At 35.2% G+C, this 23,455-nt stretch overlaps 1 protein-coding gene across 1 annotated transcript in view; it reads right to left on the reverse strand.

The window, feature by feature from the left end:
• Positions 1–23,455, reverse strand: part of RNGTT (RNA guanylyltransferase and 5'-phosphatase) — a 326,083-nt gene that overhangs the window by 150,688 nt on the left and 151,940 nt on the right. The window contains exon 12 of the mRNA XM_043591917.1: positions 22,563–22,631. Coding sequence (XP_043447852.1) covers positions 22,563–22,631 — 69 coding nt within the window. The remainder of the gene's footprint in view (positions 1–22,562; positions 22,632–23,455) is intronic.

Below are 23,455 nucleotides of genomic sequence, written 5' to 3' on the forward strand. Positions count from 1 at the left end.
TTATATAGTATGAAGTAAGGGACTAGGTTCATTGGCATATGGATGTCAAATCAATACAGGGCCATTTGTTGAAAAGATTATCTTTCCTCCCTGAGTTGCCTTGGCACCCTTGTCAAAAATTAACCACTTACAGCTACAGATATATGTCTAGTCTCACTAATCTGTTACACTGAATAATATGACTTTCCTCCCACTAACAGCACACTGTCTCAACTACTGTGACTTTATAATAATTTTGAAATCTAGTTGTGTAAGTCCTTAAACTTTGATCTTTTTCCAAACTCTCTTAGCTAATGTTTTATTTATATTTCCACATAAATTTGGGGCACCTGGGTGGCTCAGTTAAGTGTCCGACTTCGGCTCAGGTCATGATGTTGCAGTTCGTGGGTCTGAGCCCTGCATCAGGCTCTGTGCTGACAGCTCAGAGCCTGGAGCCTGCTTTGGATTCTGTGTCTCCCTCTCTCTCTGTCCTTCCCCCGCTCATGCCCTATCTCTCGCTCAAAAACAAATAAACATTAAAAAATTTTTTCCACATAAATTTTAAAATCAGCCTGTCAATTCCTATGAAAAATAAGTCTACTGGGATTTTAATTAATATTGCACTGAATCAAAAGGTCAATATGGGGAGATATGACATTTGAACAACACTGAAATTTCCAATTCATGAACATTGCAAATCTGATTATTTAGGTCTTCCAAAATTTTTTTCAGCAATGTTTTCTGATTTTCAGTATATAAATCATAACACAATTTTTGTTAAATTCATTCCTAATAATTTAATATTTTGGTGGAATTATCAATACAAAAAATCAGATGTGTTTCTATAACAAACAATCAGAAAAGGAAAGCAATTCCATTTACAGTAACATCTAAAAGAACAAAATACCTAGGAATAAATTTAACCAAGAAAGTGAATGATCGTACACTGAAAACCAAAACATTACTGAAAAAGTTAAAGAACTAAAAATGGGAAAACATTCCATATTCATAGATAGTATGATATTGTGATCTGCCGTAAGAAATAAACATTTGGTCTTTGTCCCATTTCCAGTACAAAACTCCTAAAACCCTTGGAATTCCCTAAACAAGGCGAGCAATAGAGGTCTTTTGTCCTGTCAATTGAAGTAGATTTTGGAAAGCACTTAACATTGAAGGCTGGTTGCCAGAGCAGCCAACCAAGTGATTAGGGGGTAGGAATTTTCAGTGCCACTCCCCCAACTTCTGAGGAGGAAAGAAGGGCTAGAGGTAAGATTCAATCACCAATGGCCACTGATTTAATCAGTTGGTCCTAGCTAATGAGGCTTCCTTAAGAAAACTAAAAAAAGAGGGTTTGGAGAGCTTCCAGACTGGTGACCATGTGAAGACTCGGGAAGAGTGGCAAGCCTGGAAATGGCATGAAAACGCTGTGCCCCTTCCCCAGTCCTTGTCTATGCACTGATTCCATCCAGCAAATTAATCAAACCTGAGGGGGGGGTCATGGAAACCTCTGATTTATAGCTAGCTGGTCAGAAGTACAGGTGATAACCTGGGCTTGCAACTGGCATCTGAAGGTGGGTTGAGGAGGCAGCAGTGTTGTAGGACACAGCCCTCAATCTGTGGAATTTGACACTACCACCAGGTGTCAAATTTGAGCTGAACTGTTGTACACCCAGCTGGTGTCCTAGAATTGCTTATTGATGTGGGGAACCCCCACATACACACTGGAATTGGCCTCAGAATACCAATGTAGGAAGGCTTACTATTGCTAAGATGTCAATACTACCAAAGCAATCTACAGATTTAATGCAATCCCTTTCAAAATTCCAACAGCCTTTTGTGCCTCAAATTCGTAAGGAATTACAAGAGTCCCAGAAAAGCCAAAATAATCTTGAAAAGAGAACAAACAAAGTTGGAGGATTCACACATCCCAGTTTCAAAGCTTGGTACAAGGCTACTTGTAAACAGAGATACTGGCATAAAAGTAGACATACAGACCCAATGGAAAAGAATTCAGAGTACAGAAATAAACCTATACATCAATAGCCAACTGATTTTTTTAAGAAGAATGCAAAGTCTGTTCAATGGGGAGAGAATATTCTCTTCAACAAATGATGCTGGGATAGCTAGATTTCCACATGTAATATAATGAAATTGGACTGCTTTGTCCCACCATATAAAAACTAAGTAAAACTGGACCAAGGACCTAAACATAACAACTAAAACCATACAACTCTTAAACAAAAGCATAGGGATAAATTTTTATAATCTTGGATTCTTAGGTATGATACCAAAAGTGCAAGCAATAAAAGAAAAAATAGGTAAATTGGACTTCAAATTACAAAACTTCTGTGCATCCTAAGACATTATCAAGAAAGTAAAAAGACAACTTACAAAATGGGGAAAATATGCAAATCATATACCTAATAAAGATTTAATATCTAAAATATATAAAGAATTCCTACAACTTAATAACCAAAGACAACCCAATTTAATACTGGCAAAGAATTTGAATAGACATTTCTACCCAGAACATATAAAATGTCCAATAAGCCCATAAGGAGATGCTTACTATCATTACCCATGAAAGAAATGCAAAGCAAAACCACAATGAGATACCTACTAGGGTGACTATCACCAGGGGAAATAACTAGTGTTGGAGAGGATAAAAAGAAATTAGAACCCACATACATTACTATAAGGAAGATAAAATGATGCAGCCACTAAAGATAACAGTTTGGTAGTTCCCCAAAAAGCTAAACACACATTTACCACCCCACTATTAGGTACACAGCCAAAAAACAAACAAACAAAAACAAACAAAAAACTGAAAACACAGCCCTAAAAAACTGAAAACAGGGACTCAAACAGATACTTATATGTGAATGTTCAATGTAGCATTATTTACAGTAGTCAAAAGATGAAAACCTATGTTCCATCACTATAAGAATGGATAAACAAAATACGGTATGTATACTTGATGGAATATTATTCAGCCATAAAAAGGAATGGAATTCTAATGCATGCTACAAAAAGAATGAACCTCGAAAACACCATTACAAGTGAAATAAGCCAGACACAAAAGTATAAAAGTTGTATAACTTCACTTATAGGAAATATCCACAATAGGCAAATTCATGGCAACAGAAAGTAGATTAGAGGTACCAAGAGCTGGGGTGGGGAAAGGTGAGCTCTCACTTAATGGTTACAGAATTTCTGTTTGGGGTGATATAAAAGTTTTGGAAATAGTAGAAATAGTTGTAGAACACTGTCCATGCAGTTAACAAGATTACAGGAAAAATAAGTGTTTTAAATGTATTCTGGCAACAGAGTAAGAAAATATTTTAGTTAAGTGAATTAAGAACTGATTATAAAGGAATGATCATTGTAAGCCTTGACAAATGGGTAATATTCATTTATGCAGACTTATAGCATGAAGTAAATACAAGTAAAACACAGGAGTAGAAAAATATTAGGATCTACTGAAGGAGAGGCAAGTATGTCTACAGGGAGTGGAGCCATACTGTGAGAAAGATATTCATTGGGATGGAAAAATTGCTAAGTGTTCTCATTACAAATATTTTTCTTAAATATAAAAGTCAAACTGCATTCTAACACAGTTTTAAAAATTTGAGAAAAACTGCAAAAACCCTAGTCACAGGATTAGTTATTTCAACGTTTTTTGTTTTTTGTTTTTTTTTTGGGGACAGAGAGAGACAGAGCATGAACGGGGGAGGGGCAGAGAGAGAGGGAGACACAGAATCGGAAACAGGCTCCAGGCTCCGAGCCATCAGCCCAGAGCCTGACGCGGGGCTCAAACTCACGGACCGCGAGATCGTGACCTGGCTGAAGTCGGACGCTTAACCGACTGCGCCACCCAGGCGCCCCAAGGATTAGTTATTTCAAACAGAAGTCCAGGGGCACCTGGGTGGCTAAGTTGGTTAAGCATTCGACTTCAGCTCAGGTCATGATCTCATGGTTCGTGGGTTCGAGCTCTGCATCAGGCTCTGTGCTGACAGCTCAGAGACTGGAGTCTGCTTCAGATTCTGTGTCTCCCTCTCTCTCTGCCCTCCCCCACTCGTGCTCTCTCTCTCTCTCTCTCTCTCTCTCTCTCTCTCAAAAATGAATAAACGTTAAAAAAAAAAACAAAACTTCAAACCGAAGTCCATACAACATCAAATTTAGTAAAACTTATGTTGTACTAACAAAGACAAACCATTGGAGCTGATATTAAAGATATTTTATCTGTAGCAAATTTAAAAATATATGCTATTTCCCCCAAGTCTTATGTTTAAACATGAATGAATATAAAATCAAATATATAATATTTCAGTGGAAGTTTCATCCATTTATTTGCCCTGAGAGATTCACTTAGGTAACATACATCTTTCAGAATGATCACAAATAAATCTCTTTAGACTTATTGAATATAATTTTTTTAAATGCCAAAACTGCAGAATTTTCCAGTTGTCAATCCATTAATGAGAAGACTCTGATAAAAATTTAGTCTTTTTTTCTAATAAAGCATACCTGACAGAAATATCATCGACCTTTTAGTGAGAGTGGTTCACTGTGGTAGTGAGGGGTAAAAAAAGAGCAAGGGAAGAAAGGAAAGTCAGCATCCATCTCAACCCCATTCATGACCTCAGCCAAGAGAATGTCAGACAAACCATCATTTACTTCTGTTCTCTATTTATGAGCATGAGTATGAGACTACTTAGAAACCAATACCAATCTAAGTCATTAAATGCAGGAAAGGTTAATTGTGTACAGTTTTAAAATATTTCATAACAGGTAGCTAATGACCAATTCTAAAAAGAATCTGAATATATAATGTTATTTGTATAATAAATATTAAATATCCTTCACATTCTTCTCTCCGGAAATCAAGAGCCAAACTTGAATCTAATGAGAAAACAGCATGTACTAATTCTGTTTTTACACAGCAATAATTCATAAACTTAAGTCATTCCTCATCTCCTTGCACACCAAACCATTTATACTCATTTGAAATACTAGACTTGATATTATTGGGAATTCAAAGCACCTTTAGGAAAATTAATGAAATTCATATTAATAAATTTTAGAAAATATGGTAGTTCTCAATTACTGAATGTAAATTCTACAATGGCATAGATTCCATGAATAAAATGTATTTAAATACTTATTAGAATGTAAATTCTACTCCAGCAAAAATCGTATCTAATTCTGTGCCTACAAAACACCTAGTACAATGCTCAACAAATACTTAATAAAAATTTGCATTTTATTGTGCTAAACTTTTAAATTCATTACAAAATATTAGTCTTAGTATACTTAGGTTTACTTTTTAAATAGAATAATTCAGATTATGAAATGACTTAGATTAGCAATATTTGTGAAAGATTAGGTGCATCAATCACTACCAAAAAATCCTTTTTTCATGATCCCCAAAATGATAAGGGCAAAGATATTATATAATACAGGGACTTAGTCTTTTAAAATTAAATATTTATGAGTACCCAACTTAAAATACAGAATCTTGCTGAACTATAAACATGGATACAAAAACTTTTTTTCAAGCTACAATTTTCAGTGTTTAATTAGGGAGTAATGCATTTTAATTTCATTAAATTCACCAGCATGTATCTAGATTTAAATAATTATTGAACCTATATTTAACCGATACATATTTAGTTCTATAGAAATAAATCTGGTTTTAGCAGGTAAGCTGTGAAGTACAAACTTGGGGGTAGATTATGTCTGAATGCAATCACCGATATAAACCAAGATATCTATCATCCTCTTAAAGAAAAAATGTAATGGATACAAATTCAGAAACAGAGTAAAAGATGTTTGGGAAAGTATTTATCAAATGAGAACAGAACCTGGCGTAGAGGTAGAGGATGGCCATATGCCAAACAGAAGTCTCTAAAACAGGGATAAAATGAAATGGAGGCATAAGTGATATATTAGTTGGATAAAGCTGCAGTTCTCAGCTAGGGGTGATTCTCCCCCACTTTCCGCACCTCCATATTTGGCAATGCCTGCGTTTTTGGTTGTCACACTAAGGAGGGGTAGGGAGTGCTGCTGCCATCTAGTGGGCAGAGACCAGAGATGTTTCTAAACCTAAAACCTGCAGGGCAGCTGCCCACAACAAAGAACTATCCAGCCCAAAATGTCAGTGGTACCAAAGTTGAGAAACTCTAATGTAAAGGAAGCGGACAGTAATAACAGCAAAGAGAAGACATTTATTTCCTTTTTGCCTCTATTAACTACTAACTTCATGATTTTAAGAAAGTTCAAAGTGGGACTTTATCTATCTTGCTTGTAAAAATGCAGGAATAGTATTGTTTGCCTAAAAAATGGTATCTAGACCAGAGATACCTAATACTATGCAGCCCTATGCTACTCTATGATTCCCACTAGCAAAATGTGAGCAGTTATGTTATCATATTCCATCTAGGCCCTACACTGAAACCTGAGGCATAATGCCTTCTTCACAAGGATCACACCCTGAAGCTAAGAAAGATCCCTGGCCTTACTATATTAATTTTATTTTTATTGTTGTTCTAGCATTTAGTTTTAAGGAAAACAGAAGAAATCCTATCTGGTACTGCTACTGGATACAGGAGTAAAACAACTCCAGACTTAGTGACTTGGTTATTTGTCCATGTTTCATGGAGAAGCAAATAGCAAATATCCATTGTACAAAATCAAGACATATAAATACCCTATATGGGAGAAAAGTCATTCAGTCAACACAGAGTACTTAGAGTATGTGCCCAGTTATCATACTAGTTGGAGAAGACAGAAAGACTAACAAGACAGTGAGCTCAACCACAATGAGGCTTCTGAACTTGTCATTTGAGTGTACAATTTTTAGAGAATTGAAACAATTTCTTGGTTTATTCAGATTGGAAAAATTACCCAAAAATATTTTCAGATTACCATTTCTGCTCTCTTATTCATAAGTCTAATTAATTTCTTCTTGCTATTGTTGTAAACCTGTGGCTAATGAAACAATTTTTGGAAAAAAAAAATAGTTATACAAAGACTTCTGAAACTTCAGCTTTAGCTTCTATATCTGGGCAGTTCCAGAGAACTAAAGTGATTTTAAAATTTAGCCAATAAGGAAACTGGGATAAAGGTGGGTTAAACTAACATAGCCAATTAATATCAAGACCAGTTAATTGACCTGAATAAGAATACTAGAGAAATGAGCAGACCTGAAAACATGCAGTGAACTCCCTCTTTTTACAGATAAACAAAATGACAACCAGACTGGTTACAACTTGTCTAAAACACTCCCAAATCGAAGTAATGCAAAAATCTTCATACCGTTAACAAAATAAAATGTATCATTTGTCCAAAAGCAAATGATGAAAGGTTGAAAAGGGTAGATTAAATGATCTCATGAGTTGAGATTATAAAACTGTTCCAAAGGAAACCAATTTTAAGTCAGTGGTTTTCTAATTACTCTAGTTTTGTGCAGGGGGATGAGTAGGAGGACAAAGCAACTGGCAAGTGGCCTGGATAGTGGGGAAAAGACAGCTCAGAGAACCTAATAAACTTCTTCAGCATCTAACCATTTAGCTCATACTACCCGTGAAAACCTACTAAGCCAAGTATCTAGACCTATCCTTAGCATGGGCCTAAATCTCCCAGGGCACGCTGATCCTCTCTTTGGGCCCACTAAAGTATCTCCACTCCTCCATCAGTCTGCACTCTCTCACCTCATACACTGTAATGTAATGTGCCGCTATGTCAAGTTTCTCCATAGAATGCAGGTGCTTTATCCATTTTTATTATTTCTAAAACTCAGCAATGTATATGACATATAGTAAGCACCCAGTTTATTAGATGAAGGAATGAGCTAATACATTCCACAACTCCAGGTTAATACCCACTTAATACCTAAGATTATTGTCATATGGTAAAAAAATTCCATTAGCTTTTAGACCTAGCAGACTCACAAAGTTTCTCCTTTTCTCTGGTAGACACAAGTCTAAATAAAAGCAGTCTACTGATAGATGATCAAATTCTAGATACAAGTAATACCTGCAGCCTAGTGACTTTTCAACTAAGTTAACCACTTTTTTGCTAATTTATACTACATAATATCACTAAAATACTTTTCTATGCTTCTAGCATTGGTATGAAGAATTGCTATAACACACAGTGCTCTCAGATGGAGGGCAGATAATTTAGTTAAAAAAGGCAACCGGAGTAATTTTGCCCTCCTGTCAAAACTTTAGTTTAAGAGAACAACTCAATTTCTTTATAAAACAGTGATTTAATAAATCTGGCTTTAAAACAACTCCAAGAGTCCCAATTATCTCAGGAAGCAAAGAAGCTCTCAAAAACTTCATAACAAAAATAATTTTATAATTTTATGTTACATTACTGAACATGGAAACACACACACACATACTCCTTAAAAGAGAGATGACAGAAAGCAAAGAATAGCAAAGAAAACACATACACAGATAGAGGTATCACACAACAGGGCATGGTAGACAGGGAATGGAAAAAAAAATCAATATATATTACTACATAGGCTTATTCTGCTTCATTAAAAACCATCAGAGAAACATTAACATTAAACATTTATCAGAGGTTTTAAAAAACTGTCTATTAAAGTCATATGGGGTAAATTTCAACATCAGAATCAATTTTGAATATACATTCTTCAAGTATCTATTCTCTGCCCTTTTTTACAGTTACTCACAGCATATAATCCACTCCTTTAAAGCTCCAAGTACACCCACAATAAAAGTTACCTCTGAATCTTCATCTGTAGTCCAAGCCAAGTGTTCGCTTGAGGTGTGGGGGCGGGGGGCGGGGTGCTGTCCTGTGCATCACAGAAGGTTTAGCAACATCCCTGGCCTCTGCTCACTGATACCAGCACCAACAACCACCCCTTTTCAGTTGTACTAATGAAAAATGTCTCCAGACACTGTCATATGTCATCTAGTGAGTGAAATGGCCCCAGTTGAGAACCACTGGTCTGGAGTATGCATTCACTCTTTTTCTTTTCTAGCAAATATCTATTGATCAACTAGAAGGTCTGTGTCAACCTCTGCTAGAGGCCAGAGAAATGAAGGTAATGTGGGTTTTCAGACAAATAAGCAATTAAAACAGATTGTGAGTTTTATGAAATGTGCAATTCAGAGCTGTAACGGCAGGAAATAAGAAGATATAACATATAATCAAAACGATCGAGAAGCTTCCCAGAGGAAGTGAAATTTAAACAGAAGAGTTATAGGGGGGGGTGCCTGGGTGGCTCGATCGGTTAAGCGACCGACTTCAGCTCAGGTCATGATCTCACAGCTAGCTCGTGGGTTCGAGCCCCTTGTCAGGCTCTGTGCTGACAGCTCAGAGCCTGGAGCCTGCCTTGGATTCTGTGTCTCCATCTCCCTCTCTGCCACACCCCCACTCGTGCTCTGGCTCACTCACTCGCTCGTGCTCTCTCTCTCTCTCTCTAAAATAAATAAACATTAGGGGCGCCTGGGTGTCTTGGTTGGGTGTCCAACTTCGGCTCAGGTCATGAGCTCACTGTGGGTTCAAGCCCCGCATCAGGCTCTGTGCTCACAGCTCAGAGCCTAAAGCCTGCGTTGGATTCTGTGTCTCCCTCTCCTGCCCCTCCCCTGCTCATGCTCTGTCTCTCTCTGTCTCTCAAAAATAAATACATGTTAAAAAAAATTTTTTTAATAAATAAACATTAAAAAAAATTTTTTAAGCAGAGAGTTATAGGGAAAAAGGAGTGTAAGCACAAACAAGAGAAAGTACAGTGAGACATTCAGAATGTATACAAAACACAGCACCTAATACTCACCCTCTGAGAACCTACTATGGTATAGGTACCAAAAATATCAATGTGAAGGAGATCAATGTGGCCTTTGCTTTCATGGTACTTATAGTCCAGTTAGGAAAATATGAATTCTTAAAATAACTAAAAATCACAGTATGGTGTGAAATGCTTTGGAATCAACAAAAGTTCTGTGGTAGCTGGGGAGAGTCGCACTCACCTAGCTGGAACTGGCTTTCCCAAACAAGCAAAACACCTAATGTGACATTCAAAGGATGAATGGGAGTAATACAGGAAAGAAAAAAACAGTTTGAGGCAGAAGAAACAGCTTGTATAAATATGTGCTCATTATAGAATACTTCAGTTTGCAGCTTTTACAAAATGAACCGGTCTACCAGCAGAAAGAGCCACTAAAGTTATCACCGAAGTTCAACAAAAGGAAAATAAATTTTTTTTTTCATTCTAAATGGACAGAATGCATCCTTTCAAATACTTCTTTCTAAAATTCTGAATTGTCACAAGCATAAGAGATGGGAGATGTCAAAAATAAGCCCTATCTTGTTGCTGACCCCAGTATGTCCCCAGATGCTAAAATTAGACATTAACAAAATATACATTTAAAGATACAGAGGAACAAATTCTGAAAAGCAAAGTGCAAAATAACATGCTACCTTATGTTATTATGTATTAACATATGTGTAACTGAAATTGAAAAGTTAAATTAAAAACTAACAATAATAGATAACAAGAAGGGAGGACATGTGAGAGGGAGGCTTTCTTCTATGTATTATTATTTTTTACTACATGTTAAAATTTCTGTATTGTCTGGTTAAAAATTAAAAATATACCACTGTAAAACACAATTTTTAAAAAGTATCTGCCATTAACATTTCAACATTAAACCTAAGTTATCCATAAAAAAGAACTAACCTTAATTCATTGTGTTTAATATGTATCATTTATACAAACACTGATTTTGAACATTATATATTTACCTATTGGAATTCACTGATTCGTTCATTTTTTAAGTCCTTATTTATATTTATTTCCCCTTGCTCTGCTACCAATATATCATCATTAGCAGTGTCTTTTAGTTGTACAATAACATTATTTATCTATATTCAACTGAGACTGATTACGAATTATTCACCTTTAGCTGTTTATTTTGTCAACAAAATTCAATGGAAGTGAAATATCTTATTTATTAAGAAAACTAGAAGAAAACAAAGCAAGCTAAGAATATTTTGCTGCATTCTAAAAGTTGAAAAAGGAAAAAAATTAAAAATAAACAAGGTGTATTTTCTTTCTTGGCACTTCACTATCACAGTTCTTTGGAAATTATTATATTTTTCAGTAAAAAATAACACATTTTGAGAAAAGATAGAATGACACTTTTCCAGTCTGCCAGGAAACAGAGCCCTTCTTCAAATGAAGACCTATCAAAATATGCAAGCAAATGTCATGGCAACAGAAGCTCTCACCATGGTAACATCATCTCTGCTTCAGAGGAAAACCACTATAATTCGTCATGTACTCTAAGACAAGGCATTAGACTAATTCCAATTTTCATTTTACAATCTATCCATAACATTCAATATACCTGGCAGTAGTAAAGGTTTAATAAAAACATTAATATTTCACAAGAAAGCAATATTAAAATCAAAGCTGACTCAATTTACATGCAAACTGATTAATGCCAGATACAAAATCAAGCTGACCCACCTTACAGAAAATCAAGATAGTGATGAAAACAAAAAAAAATTGTATCACGACCGCTTAAGAGTAAATACTCTTGACTCAATATGGGAACAATTATATGTTTAATATTCACAGTATAGCTGGTAGATAAAGAAAAGCCTTTTTAAAAAATAAAACAAAGAATTTTTATTACTTTTATTATTACTACTATTTTGCAATTCATTATATATTTGTTTTTATTTCCGTGATGGATTATTAATGGCACAAAAATTCTTACTTAGAAACATGAGTCTCCAGATGACAAAAGTAAAATCAAATATGAATTTTAAAAGGTTAGAAATTAATCAGTTACTACCATGAATAAAATTTTACTATGCTACGTAAATCATTAAAATCTTGTAAGAGCCAGTTAACAAGTATTATCAACTTTGTAAATTAAATTAAAAGATCTTATAGCCGTCAAGTAAAATAATTTACTACCTATAGCATATTAAAATGCCAAGTCATTTTAAAATATTTATTTTTAGATGACAAACCACAAAAGGTTAGCAATTCAAACTGTCAATAAAATCATTAAACTGAAAACCTTGTATATGAGTCTAATAAAACCTAACTGGTTTATGGTATAGACTAATAATCAGATGATCACTTCAGTTTGATCAAAGTTTGAACCTCAACCCTTAAAAATACATAGGTTTGTATTAAAATAAACAGCTAATTTTTTCTTTGAAGAAAATACCCATTTTCTCTCAAAATATTTAAATATTTTATCAAACAGCTTACATATGAAATTTTTAAAAACCATGTTCGTGAATAAAGTAATATAAGTAAGTCACCTTTAAGTAAAAATCAGTTATTTTTACATCAACAGCAAAGCACATGGGGAAACGAATAAGCAGCATGTGATAAAGAAGAGAGTAAACTGCCTTCAAATCTAATTTTGGTCATTAAATTGAGAGTAAGGGGAAATCACTAGAGAGAAAGAAGATCACTCTAGATGCAACAAGAAAAAAAGATTGAAGGGAGACAAAATGAATGTTGCAGGACCAGTCAGGATGCCACAGCAGCTGACCAGGCAAGAGGCAACAAATGGTAAGTCAGATTAGAGCCATGGTAGTGGTTATGGAGAGAAAAGGGAATAATTTATGAGATATTTAGGTGATAAAGCAGGAAGATTGGCAAGACTTGGACGTGGATTAGAGGGATGAAAGAGGGGAAGATGTCAAAGATGACATCTAGATTTCTCACTTAAGAAGCTACATTTAAGTAAGTGGGGGTAGGAAATGCTGGAAAAGGAAAGGTGTTTACAGTTTGCATATTTGCTTGTTTCTGAAAAATTCAAAAGGCAATATCAAGGTAGGCAATTAGATAAATATACATGGAGTGTAAACAGAAATTAAAGTCTGGCTTATAGGAAATAACTAAAGCCATGAGTGCAGATGAGATTTCTAGGGAGAGAGTAGAGAATGAGAAAAAAATGAAGGTCCAGGACACTGAGCCTTGAGAAAGTCCAAACTTCAATGATTAGTAGAAAACGAAGAACTTGAATGAGATGGAGGAGAAATAGTATGACTAGAAGAAATTAGGAACGTGTGGTGTCATAGAAGCCATGAGAGTACTTCCAAAAACAGTGCTGAAAAATAAAATGAGCTGAAAAATAATCTTGATTTTGCAATGAAGAGAGATTATCAAAAAAGCAAATGATTCAAATGATATTTACTAAGGCAAAGCCCTTTTAAAAATACAATCTTATCCAAAACTACAATATACAAAAGAAATAAGTCGGAGCTGCTGTGATGTAAACACAATGCTTACCTAGTAACCTATCCCTCCATGTGATCCCGAGGTAGTTCACAGAAAACAACAATTTTGGAAATTAGTGTTTTGAAACCATTGGGCTAATCTTGGAAGTATCTCTTCATCTCAGATTTTCTGTAATTCTATAAACGCAATTTAATCTACTTTGTTTAAATTGAGGCTTTCACAATAATTAAATTTTTTTTTCAACTTTTATTTATTTTTGCGACAGAGAGAGAGAGAGAGAGAGAGAGAGAGAGAGAGAGAGCATGAACGGGGGAGGGGCAGAGAGAGAGAGAGACACAGAATCGGAAGCAGGCTCCAGGCTCTGAGCCATCAGCCCAGAGCCTGACGCGGGGCTCGAACTCACAGACCGCGAGATCGTGACCTGACTGAAGTCGGACGCTTAACCGACTGCGCCACCCAGGCGCCCCGAGGCTTTCACAATAATTAATGGCTGCTCTGTGTTTTAGTAAATATCAGATACTGGTGTATTCCTTTATAATCACAAAAAAATACTCTAAGCTCTATTTTTTTGAACACACCATTAATTAATTTTGCTTTCCTTTTTCTTATAAAAATAAACTACGTGAAACACAGAACAGTAAATGAAATGGTAAGGAAACTTTCCTCTAAGCTGGTGCTGGGAACTTTGCCCTCAACAGAATCACCACTTTTATGGTATCTTTATCACTATTTTTCAGTATTTTCTCAAGATTCAAATATTTTCTCTTTTTTCTTCTTTTTAGCAGGAGTAACATTTTCTACCTTTTATTCAACTTGAATTCACTCACTGTAATTAATATAATAGAGCAGAATTAACTTTTTGCTAAGTTTTAAGTAACTAGCACCAAATAAATATAGGCCAAAGAGTTTTTTCACAAGTAAATGCACCAGAATCCTCTCATCTTTCACCATTCATGTGCTTCTGGAATATTTCTGTAGTATCAGAGAAGGGATCAGAGGTTAAAAATCAAGCTCTGTCTACCCCAACCAGGACTGCCTCTCCACTTTATACAGACTCACTTGGATTGCTAGAATGGTCACTCAATCAGTTCTTTTCTTAATTTATTTGAATTGTTGGGTCAAGGGAGCCAAGAGATGCAACACCACACTGTGAGAAGTTTTGAAGATTTTCTGATAAATGTGGTGGACTAAACAGGTGCATTTATATCCACTTTGATTTGAAACCTCACTAAAGTAGGAGTTACAGAAAAGAGTTATCAACAGAAAAGGAAATACAGGAGAGAAGACAACAACAGAAAACAACATGTCAATACATTTTTGAAAGACAGAAAGGAGCTGGAGAAGTTAGTAAGGCACAGAGCCCAGAAAACTGAATACTCAGTGCTTGCAGAGGAGGACACCAATGAAAGCAATTCATGCTACATGCCACAGTTCCCCAGAATGGATTAAATAACGTAGGAAACAGATAACCAAGAAGGCTGCCAAGGGGGACAGAACTGAAAATAAGGAGAATGGTTGAAAATCTTTATAAGAAACATTAAAGTCTCTAGTTCCCTCCTCCACCCTGGGCAAAAGGCAGGAGATAGATACCCTTATTCTGTGGAAAAAGTGAAGGACAGAGGCTCAGTCCAGAAGATTCAAGCATAACTGAAGAGGCAAACTGAAAGTTCAGCAAAGCTTACCTACTGAACCTTGGGCCCTCGCCCCCTTTATCTTCTCTTTTCCAAGAATGCTAACAGCCAAGCAAAGCAACCAAGAAAGACCCTGAAGTCTTGGTCTTTAAAGAGGCCAAGGAATTCCAGAAAAAAAGAACTATAGATTCTAAAATTTGGATAACTCCCAACAGGTTGTCAGCCAGAGCCCACCTTGGATCCTCTGTCCCCTTCTCAGTCTGCCCCTCCCCCACTCGTGCTCACTCACACCTGTGCGCACGCGCACTCTCTCTCTCTGAAACAAACATTAAAAATTTTTTAATAAAAGGTGAAAGATTTACACATATGATTTCACTCATGTGGAATTTAAGAAACAAAGCAGATGAACACAGGAGAAGGGAAGGAAAAACAAAATAAAAACAGAGACGGAGGCAAACCATAAGACTCTTAAATACAGAGAACAAACTGAGGGTTGCTGGAGGGGTGGTAGGTGTGGGGATGGGCTAAATGGGTGATGGGCATTAAGGAGGGTACTTGTTGGGATGAGCACTATGTTATTTGTAAGTGATGAATCACTAAATTCTACTCCTGAAACCAATACTACACTATATGTAGTAGTAAATTCAACTAACTTGAATTTAAATTTTAAAAAATTTTTATTTAGATTTAAGTTTACGTTTTTTAACATGATAAAAAATACCATATTATATATATCACTATGACTATATACCACATTAATTTGCCATAAGTGCCCATCACTTACCCTGCCTGCACTTAATTATTAAAGCTGAGTTCACGAAAGGTTTTAGATTTCCCCAGAAGAAAAATGTAGAAATGTTGGCAAATTTTACATTAAAAATTAGTTCTTAGTCTGATTAAGGTTCCTAAATTCTCATTCAGAACTTGCTTTAAACAGCCCAATGAAGGTAATTTACAAATCATACAAGGGCAGAATAAAAATTTATATTACGTATTAGCGTCTACAGCTATTAGATGGAAATACTGTATCAAGCTAGATAACTGTGGAAGGTTGAAAAATGGCCCCAAAGATAATTGGGAAAGTTTATCCAAGTTTTTTTTAATGTTTATTCATTTATTTTTGAGAGAGAGAGAGAGAGAGAGAAAGCAGGGAAGGGACAGAGAGAGAGGGGAAACAAAGAGTCCAAAGCAGGCTCCAAGCTCCGAGTCGTCAGCGCAGAGCCCAATGCAGGGCTCGAACCCACAAACTGCGAAATCATGACCTGGGCCCAAGTCAGACACTTACCTGACTGAGCCTCCCAACCACCCTGATCCAAATGGTATCTATACCATAAATAGAAAATGGTATTGCTTACCCCTAATAAGTAGTCCTAAAATTAGCTATGATGAATATGAATCAGGGATACTAAGTTATCCCTGACAATATACTGCCTTTAAATAGTGGAAAACCAGACCCACACTTATTTGATTGAAAAGGGAAAGATTAGCAAGACTTAGATATTAAAAACTAGAAATAAATAGACTTTATAAACAGAGAGTAAATAAAAACTGGAATGGGACTGAATTTCTCATTGTGTGATGCAATGTCATTTAATACTCCATCTCTGGACGATTTAAAATCACATCTCCCACCACTGGAAACTACAACTGTGTGTAATCAATTCTGCTCTTACCTCTTTACACAGAAAACTTAGAGCTGCTGAAAAGGAAAATTAAGGTCTTTCCTTTGGATATGCAATAGCAATCACAAAAAGGCCATTTTACTTGGTAAAGACAAGGAACTTGATGACAATACATAAACACAGTGGTTTCAATACCGAAGAATTAGGCAAAAGAAAAAATGTAAGTATTCTTTCTTTGAAAGCAATGAAAAGAAATCATAAGAGTCATGAATTATTAGAAAATAGATCTTAAACTCTGCTTCCTTTAGCAGAATTATCATGAATACAGTGCTTGATAAGGTCATTCAAGTTCACCTACTTAATAAAAACTTATGCCTTCATTTTTTGAAAGACGTAGAGAAGTCAAAAGTCTCTATGTAGAAACCAAGTACATTCTTACCTGTAGCTTTGGTAAATCAAAAGTTTAAAAATGGAATATATAGGACCCCACCTGTGGTGGTGGCCCAAACTAAGAACACAGTATGTAAGAATAGAAAAATCAGATTGAAATTGCAAAGTAAAATTATAAAAAAATAATAAATGCTACAAAGTTGGATACAATGAAATTTTGGATATGAGCAAGAAAACAGCTCTCCTGGATACATTTATGCTAAATTGGAGCCTCTTCTGGATGGCAGAGTTAATACATTTTATACTCAGAATATCCTTTTGAAGATTTAACACAAATACAATAGAAATGAAAAAAAATAGAATTGGCAGACATATCAGTTAAGTACCACATCCTTCTTATAGCCACATGACAATCTATCAATAAACAGTGAAGTCTCACTAAAGGGCACACTTATACACATTGTGAAAGGTATGCATTTGTGGTAAAAATTAAGACATAATTGACAAAGTGTTGTACTTTTGAGAAATAAAACTAGATGGAAAATGATCATGAGAAAATACAATTACAAATGAAACACGGACTAAAATCATTAAACTTTCATGGAAAATGAAAAGGATTAACCAAAGACTAGTACAGTATAGTGCTATATTATCAAGTAAACTTTTATCAAAATAAGTAGTTGTGAAATATTTTTTATAACAAAATATTGTTATAAGTCTTTTGTAGATATATACTAACCTAAGGATCTGTTAGGCTAAAATAATAAGAAACTGATAACGTCCACTGATGAACAAAATGTGATCCTTGCAAAGCCATTCCATATACTATGTATAATTTAGCATGCAAAAGTGAGAATTCTATTGAAATGATGGCAGGAAAAAAAAACAATAGAAATAAAGTCATATAATGGTGACAATGATAAACTTCACAAAAACTCTATCTATTGCAACAGTCTAAATTTCCATTTAAGAGATGTATTGTTTTTAGGAAAATAAAATAAGAGTTTATTCTCTCTCTTATTAAGAATTCTTTACCCAAAACATTTTCCCAGATGTTGGCAGGAAGAAGGAATTCTTAAGTGTTGATTTATATTGACATACATTGATCATCATAAGATCATTTCAGAATTTCAGAGCTAAGTTATTAATTATAGCCTGTACATTTTACAGATGAAGAACTGGAGAACCAAAGAGATATTAAGTGGCTTATCTTAATCAGAGACCAATTCTAACCCACTGAGAAGTCTCTGAGAAGAATATTCAAGTAGCAAATCTAACATTATTGTTTCATGAAGAATAAATAGGTGTTTGCATTTGGGACTCTGCAAGGAAACAACTGAGACTTTAAGTCACTGAAGACTTCCATAAAAGAAAAAAAGACACAGCATAAAATAGATTATACATATGCATGTATAACAAGAAAAATAAAATAGCTATAAATTTTTAAATAGTCTGCCTGTATTTCTTTTTGGTCTGACTGCTGAGACTAGGACTTCCAGTCTCTGCCCTGTTCCTGACCTCAGAGGAAAAGCTCTCAGGTTTTCCCCACTGAGGATGTTATTTGCTGTGAGCTTTTCATATGGTCTTTATTATTTTGAGGAATGTTCTCTCTGTCCCAACTTTGTTGAGAGTCTATATCGTGAATGGACGTTGTATTTTGTCAAATGCTTTTTCTGAATCTGTTTAGAGGATCACATAGTTCTTATCCTTTCTTTTACTGACGTGGCATATCACATTGATTTACAACTGCACCAAAACCCATAACATAGGAATAAACCCAGCCAAAGAGGTAGAAGATCTGTACTCTGAAAACTATACAACACTTATAAAAGACACTGAAGAAGACATACACAAAAAATGGAAAAACATTCTATGCTCAAGGGTTGGAAGAACAAATACTGTTAAAATGCCTATACCCAAAGCAATCTACACATTTTTTAAAATGTTATTTTTAAGAGAGAGAGAGAGCACACAAGTGGGGCAGGGGCAGAAAGGTGGGGGAGGGCAGAGGATCCAAAGCAGGCTCAGTGCTGAAAGCAGCAAGCCTGATGCGGGGCACGAACCCATGTCCTGCGAGATCACAACCTGAGCCAAAGTCAGATGCTCAACCAGCTGAGTCACCCAGATGCCCTAGCAAGCTACACATTTAATTCAATCCCTATCAAAATAGCACCAACACTATTTACAGAGGTAGAACAAACGATCCAAAAATTTGTATGGAACTACAAAAGACCCCAAATAACCAAAGCATTCTTGAAAAAGAAAAGTAAAGCTGGAGGTATCACAACTCCAGACTGCAAGTCATATTACTAAACTATAGGGATTAAGATAGTATGGTACTGCCATAAAAACAGACACATAGATCAGTGGAACAAAATAGAAAACCCAGAAATGGACACACAACTATATGGTCAACTAATCTTCAACAAAGCAGGAAAGGAATATCTAATGGAAAAAAGTCTCTTCAGGGGCACCTGGGTGGCTCAGTCAGTTAAGCATCTAACTCTGATTTTGGCTCAGGTCATGATCTCACACTTTGTGAGATTGAGCCCCAGTCAGGTTTCACTCTGACAGCACGGAGCCTGCTTGGGATTCTCTCTCTCTCCCTCTCTCTCTCTCTTTCTCAAAATAAATAAATAAAACTTAACAAAAAGTTCTTTTAAAGAATTTAAGGAAAGAAGCAGTGATAATCATAACAAATGAAAATACAAGGCACTTCCTAACTCTAGGCAAAAAAAGTTTTCTATGAAAATAAAATATTATACAACTTGACTCAGATGTGAACAATATTTATGTTACAACAGAAATACAAATACTGAATATTCATTTGACCCAAAATGTGATATAATTATAATGGGATGACAGAAGGAGAAGGGGTGATGTTGGAGGAGTGAAAGAGCTCAATCCTGTTCTTCAACAGCAGAGAGTAGGCAGATCATGTATAAAACAGAAAACCAAGGAAGAGCAGCATAAACAGATTTTGTAGAAATAGGGAGGGAAAAGAAAAAAAACACAGCTAAAACAACAGAAAATAATCCCCTCCAAGGAGTGGTACTTTGAGTGTGGGGAAAGTAGAAGAGACAGCGCTATTTTTCAGTACAAGCCAAGATATTTTACTTTTAAAATCATGGGCATGTATTATTATGTATTACTTGAAACTTATAATATTTTTCCATAATATTACCTTCTATATTTTGAATGTACAAAAAAAAAAGGAAAAAACTGTAAGTAATAAGGAGGCATAAATCCTCAAAAAGCTATTACACCCAGATCTAAATTACATATATCATGATTGAGCAGCATTTATGTCAGAATGTAAGGACAGGTCAACATGAGAAAATCATTGTAACGTACTACACTAATGTTATAAAAAGGAAAACGACATGGCAATCTCAATCAAGAGATACCAAGAAAGCATTTGTTAACTCCCAAAATCTATTTATGATTGGGGGGGAAAAAAAACTTTGTATGAACAGAAACAAAAATTTCTTGGCATGATAAAAGTTATCTAACGGAAATCTACCAAAAACATACTTAAGAGAGAAAATTTAGCCACATTCCCTTTAAAGTTGAGAATAAGGTATGAATGTCTCCCCCTCCTCCCCCCAATAAAGTGTATGTTTCAGCCAGTACTAGAGGTCCTGGCCAATTGGTAAAATTAGACAATTATTAGAACTAAGACTATTCAGCAAGATTCTTGAATCAACAAAATAAATCAATCAATGTGGCAGTACATCAGAAGTACCAACAAAGACACCATTTACTGTGAAAATGGAAAATAAATATATAGAAATTAGACAACAATTAAAAACTCAAACTCAATTAGAGAACAGAAAAAGACCCGAAAACAGCTAAACCTTATTCATTGAGATGATTTAACACTGTAAAAACATCAATTTTCTCCAAACTAAATTCAAAGCAATTCCAACTGAACTCCTAATTCCAACTGAACAAGAATTTCTGGGTAACCAGAGAAACTATTTCTGAAATTTATATGTTAAACCAAATGTCCTCACATATTTAAGAAAATCCTGGCAAAGAGAGACTTGCCTTACCAGATATCAATTACAAAGTCATTATAATGACAAGTGTGGTTACTAGGATGGAAACAGACTAATACATTGGCTGACTTTCCTAGACATCCCAGAGACTGACTTCCATGTCAGATCATTTCTCTTACATTTACCAAAATCTCACATACACGTGAGTATGAACCGATGAGTTTAACACAGTAAAATTTACTGTAATTACTGTTATCTTTAGACTTTATTTCAATCTAGGGAGATTAAGCCTGGAAAATACTAAAACTCAAAGATCTAGTAACTTCCATCTTCCTAAGATAGCATTTTCTACAATTTCTATCCCCAGCCTCTAACTTTCCTTCATCACCTCTTCCCTCAACCACAGAAGAGTTTCCCTCCACCTGTTTGGCAAAGGGGACTGGAAGGAAGACAGAAGACAATCACATATCTACATTATATTTAAGCCTACATATTAAAGTTCTAGTATTTATGTAACTTATATATAATATAGTGTTTAACACACAGTTTTCAAAAATATTAGTTTCTTTCCCTTTTCCACAGGCATCCAGGTTGAGGTCTCTCAATACAACTTCTCAGCTACGCCCGTGCCCTAATTTCTAAGGACAGAGTTACTGACGGACCAATGGAGCTTATGAGACAAACTGCAGCACGTGATGAGGTATACAGCACATGAAATACAACTCTACCAAACATGAACGTGAGTTAGAGTCACATGGAAAGCTTATTAAAGCACAAATTGCTAGGCTCCATCCCAGGGTTTCTGATCAGTAGGTCCAAGGTGAGCTGCTTTTATAACAACTTTCTGGGTCAGGCTAATATTCCTTGTCCACAGGCTACATTTTGAGAAAGAGTGCCCTAGAGAGAGCACAAGTTGTCATAGGAGGGTAATTTTGCTCTCTGGGGGAAAGTAGGCAGTGATTGCATATATTTTTGGTTGTCACAAACTGAAGAGATGGATTAGGGGAAGAAGTAATCCTGGCACTAGTAAATACAGACCAAGGATCCTGCTAAACACCCTACAACACACAGGACACTCCTGCACAGAAAAGAATTATCTGGCAAAAAAAGGTCACTGGTGCTAAAGTTGAGAAACCATACTATAGAGTAAAAGGTAGCTTATTCCAAAATACAACTTGATTATTCAAAGTTCTTCAGTGAGTTTCAGAAATTTGACATATAATATTCAAAGAATTGTATTTTAAGTATTAAAAAATTATTTGAATTTTACTCACCCATCCATGACAAATTTAGAAATATTAATATTTAAAGGTAGATTGGGCTACAGAAAGAAATAAGCGTTTATGTAATATCACTGGTAGATTTCTAGTACAGAAATAATTAACATTCATTTTGCAAGAACTAACTTCCTTAAAAAATAAGGATCAATAATATTTACTTCTTAAGCTGAGTAAAGAGCAAACAATTGTTCATTTGACCATTACATATATTTAGTAGAAATATTTTATAATAACTTGTTTTAAGGAAAAGCAGTTATCAATCCTAAGTAAATATACCTCAGGAAAATGTCCTTTATATATACAAGCAGGTATAGACACATATTTACATACATACTACATACTACAAGTGCTCACGCACATGCACACGCACAAACACACACACATTGCTATACACACACAAATGAACTTACTCCAATAGGCTGAAAGATAAGTCCATCCATTTCATGGCTGACTTCTTTGGCAAAATTTCCTTCAAGTAGCTATAAAATAAATACACATATTTTTAAAAATAATCACTTAAAGAGTATTTTGGTTTTTTTTAAGCTTTATAAAAACAATATATATGCTTTAAGAACTGAAATACAAGGAAAGGGCTCAGTAGATTAAACATCTGACTCTTGATTTTGGCTCAGGTCATGATCTCACAGTCATGAGATTGAGTCCCACATTGGATTCCATGCTGAGTGTGGAGCCTGCTTGGGATTCTCTCTCTCCTCTCTCTCTTACCCTCCCTAGCTCATTCCCTCCCCCAAACTCTCTAAATAAACAAACAAACAAACAAACTTAAAAAAAAAAAGGAACTGAAATACAAAAAGGGGGGGATAGGTGATCCAGAGAGACCTAAGTTAGTTAACGTTTGCAAGATATTCTTAATGTACGAAGATTGTCATTCATATCAGGCTAAATATCTTAAATAGTCAAAATAACAGAGAAAATATTTTTAAAAATATATATTTGAGTCAGCACAAAAGGAAGGAACACAGAAGCCAAAAGCAAAGTGAAATAAAAAATTGAGAAGTAATAAATACAGGGAATAAAGTATCAAACATACACAAAAAAAGGAAACAGCAGAGAAACTTGTGAGGGGATAGATAGAGGCTGGGGGCAGGAGACACATCCCCTGAGAATCTGTAACCATTAGTGAGCTCAGACATGGGATTGCAGTCCAAAAATATAGTATTTGTGTCTTCCTCACATGCATAAGCAGAGGATTTTTAATTTTTTTCTTTTGTCCTTTTTGTTGTCTTTTTTAATATATTTTTTCAAGCAGAGAAATGCATTACAAGGGATACACAGTATAAAA

Source organism: Prionailurus bengalensis, chromosome B2 (assembly GCF_016509475.1).
Source record: "Prionailurus bengalensis isolate Pbe53 chromosome B2, Fcat_Pben_1.1_paternal_pri, whole genome shotgun sequence".
Taxonomy (NCBI): domain Eukaryota; kingdom Metazoa; phylum Chordata; class Mammalia; order Carnivora; family Felidae; genus Prionailurus; species Prionailurus bengalensis.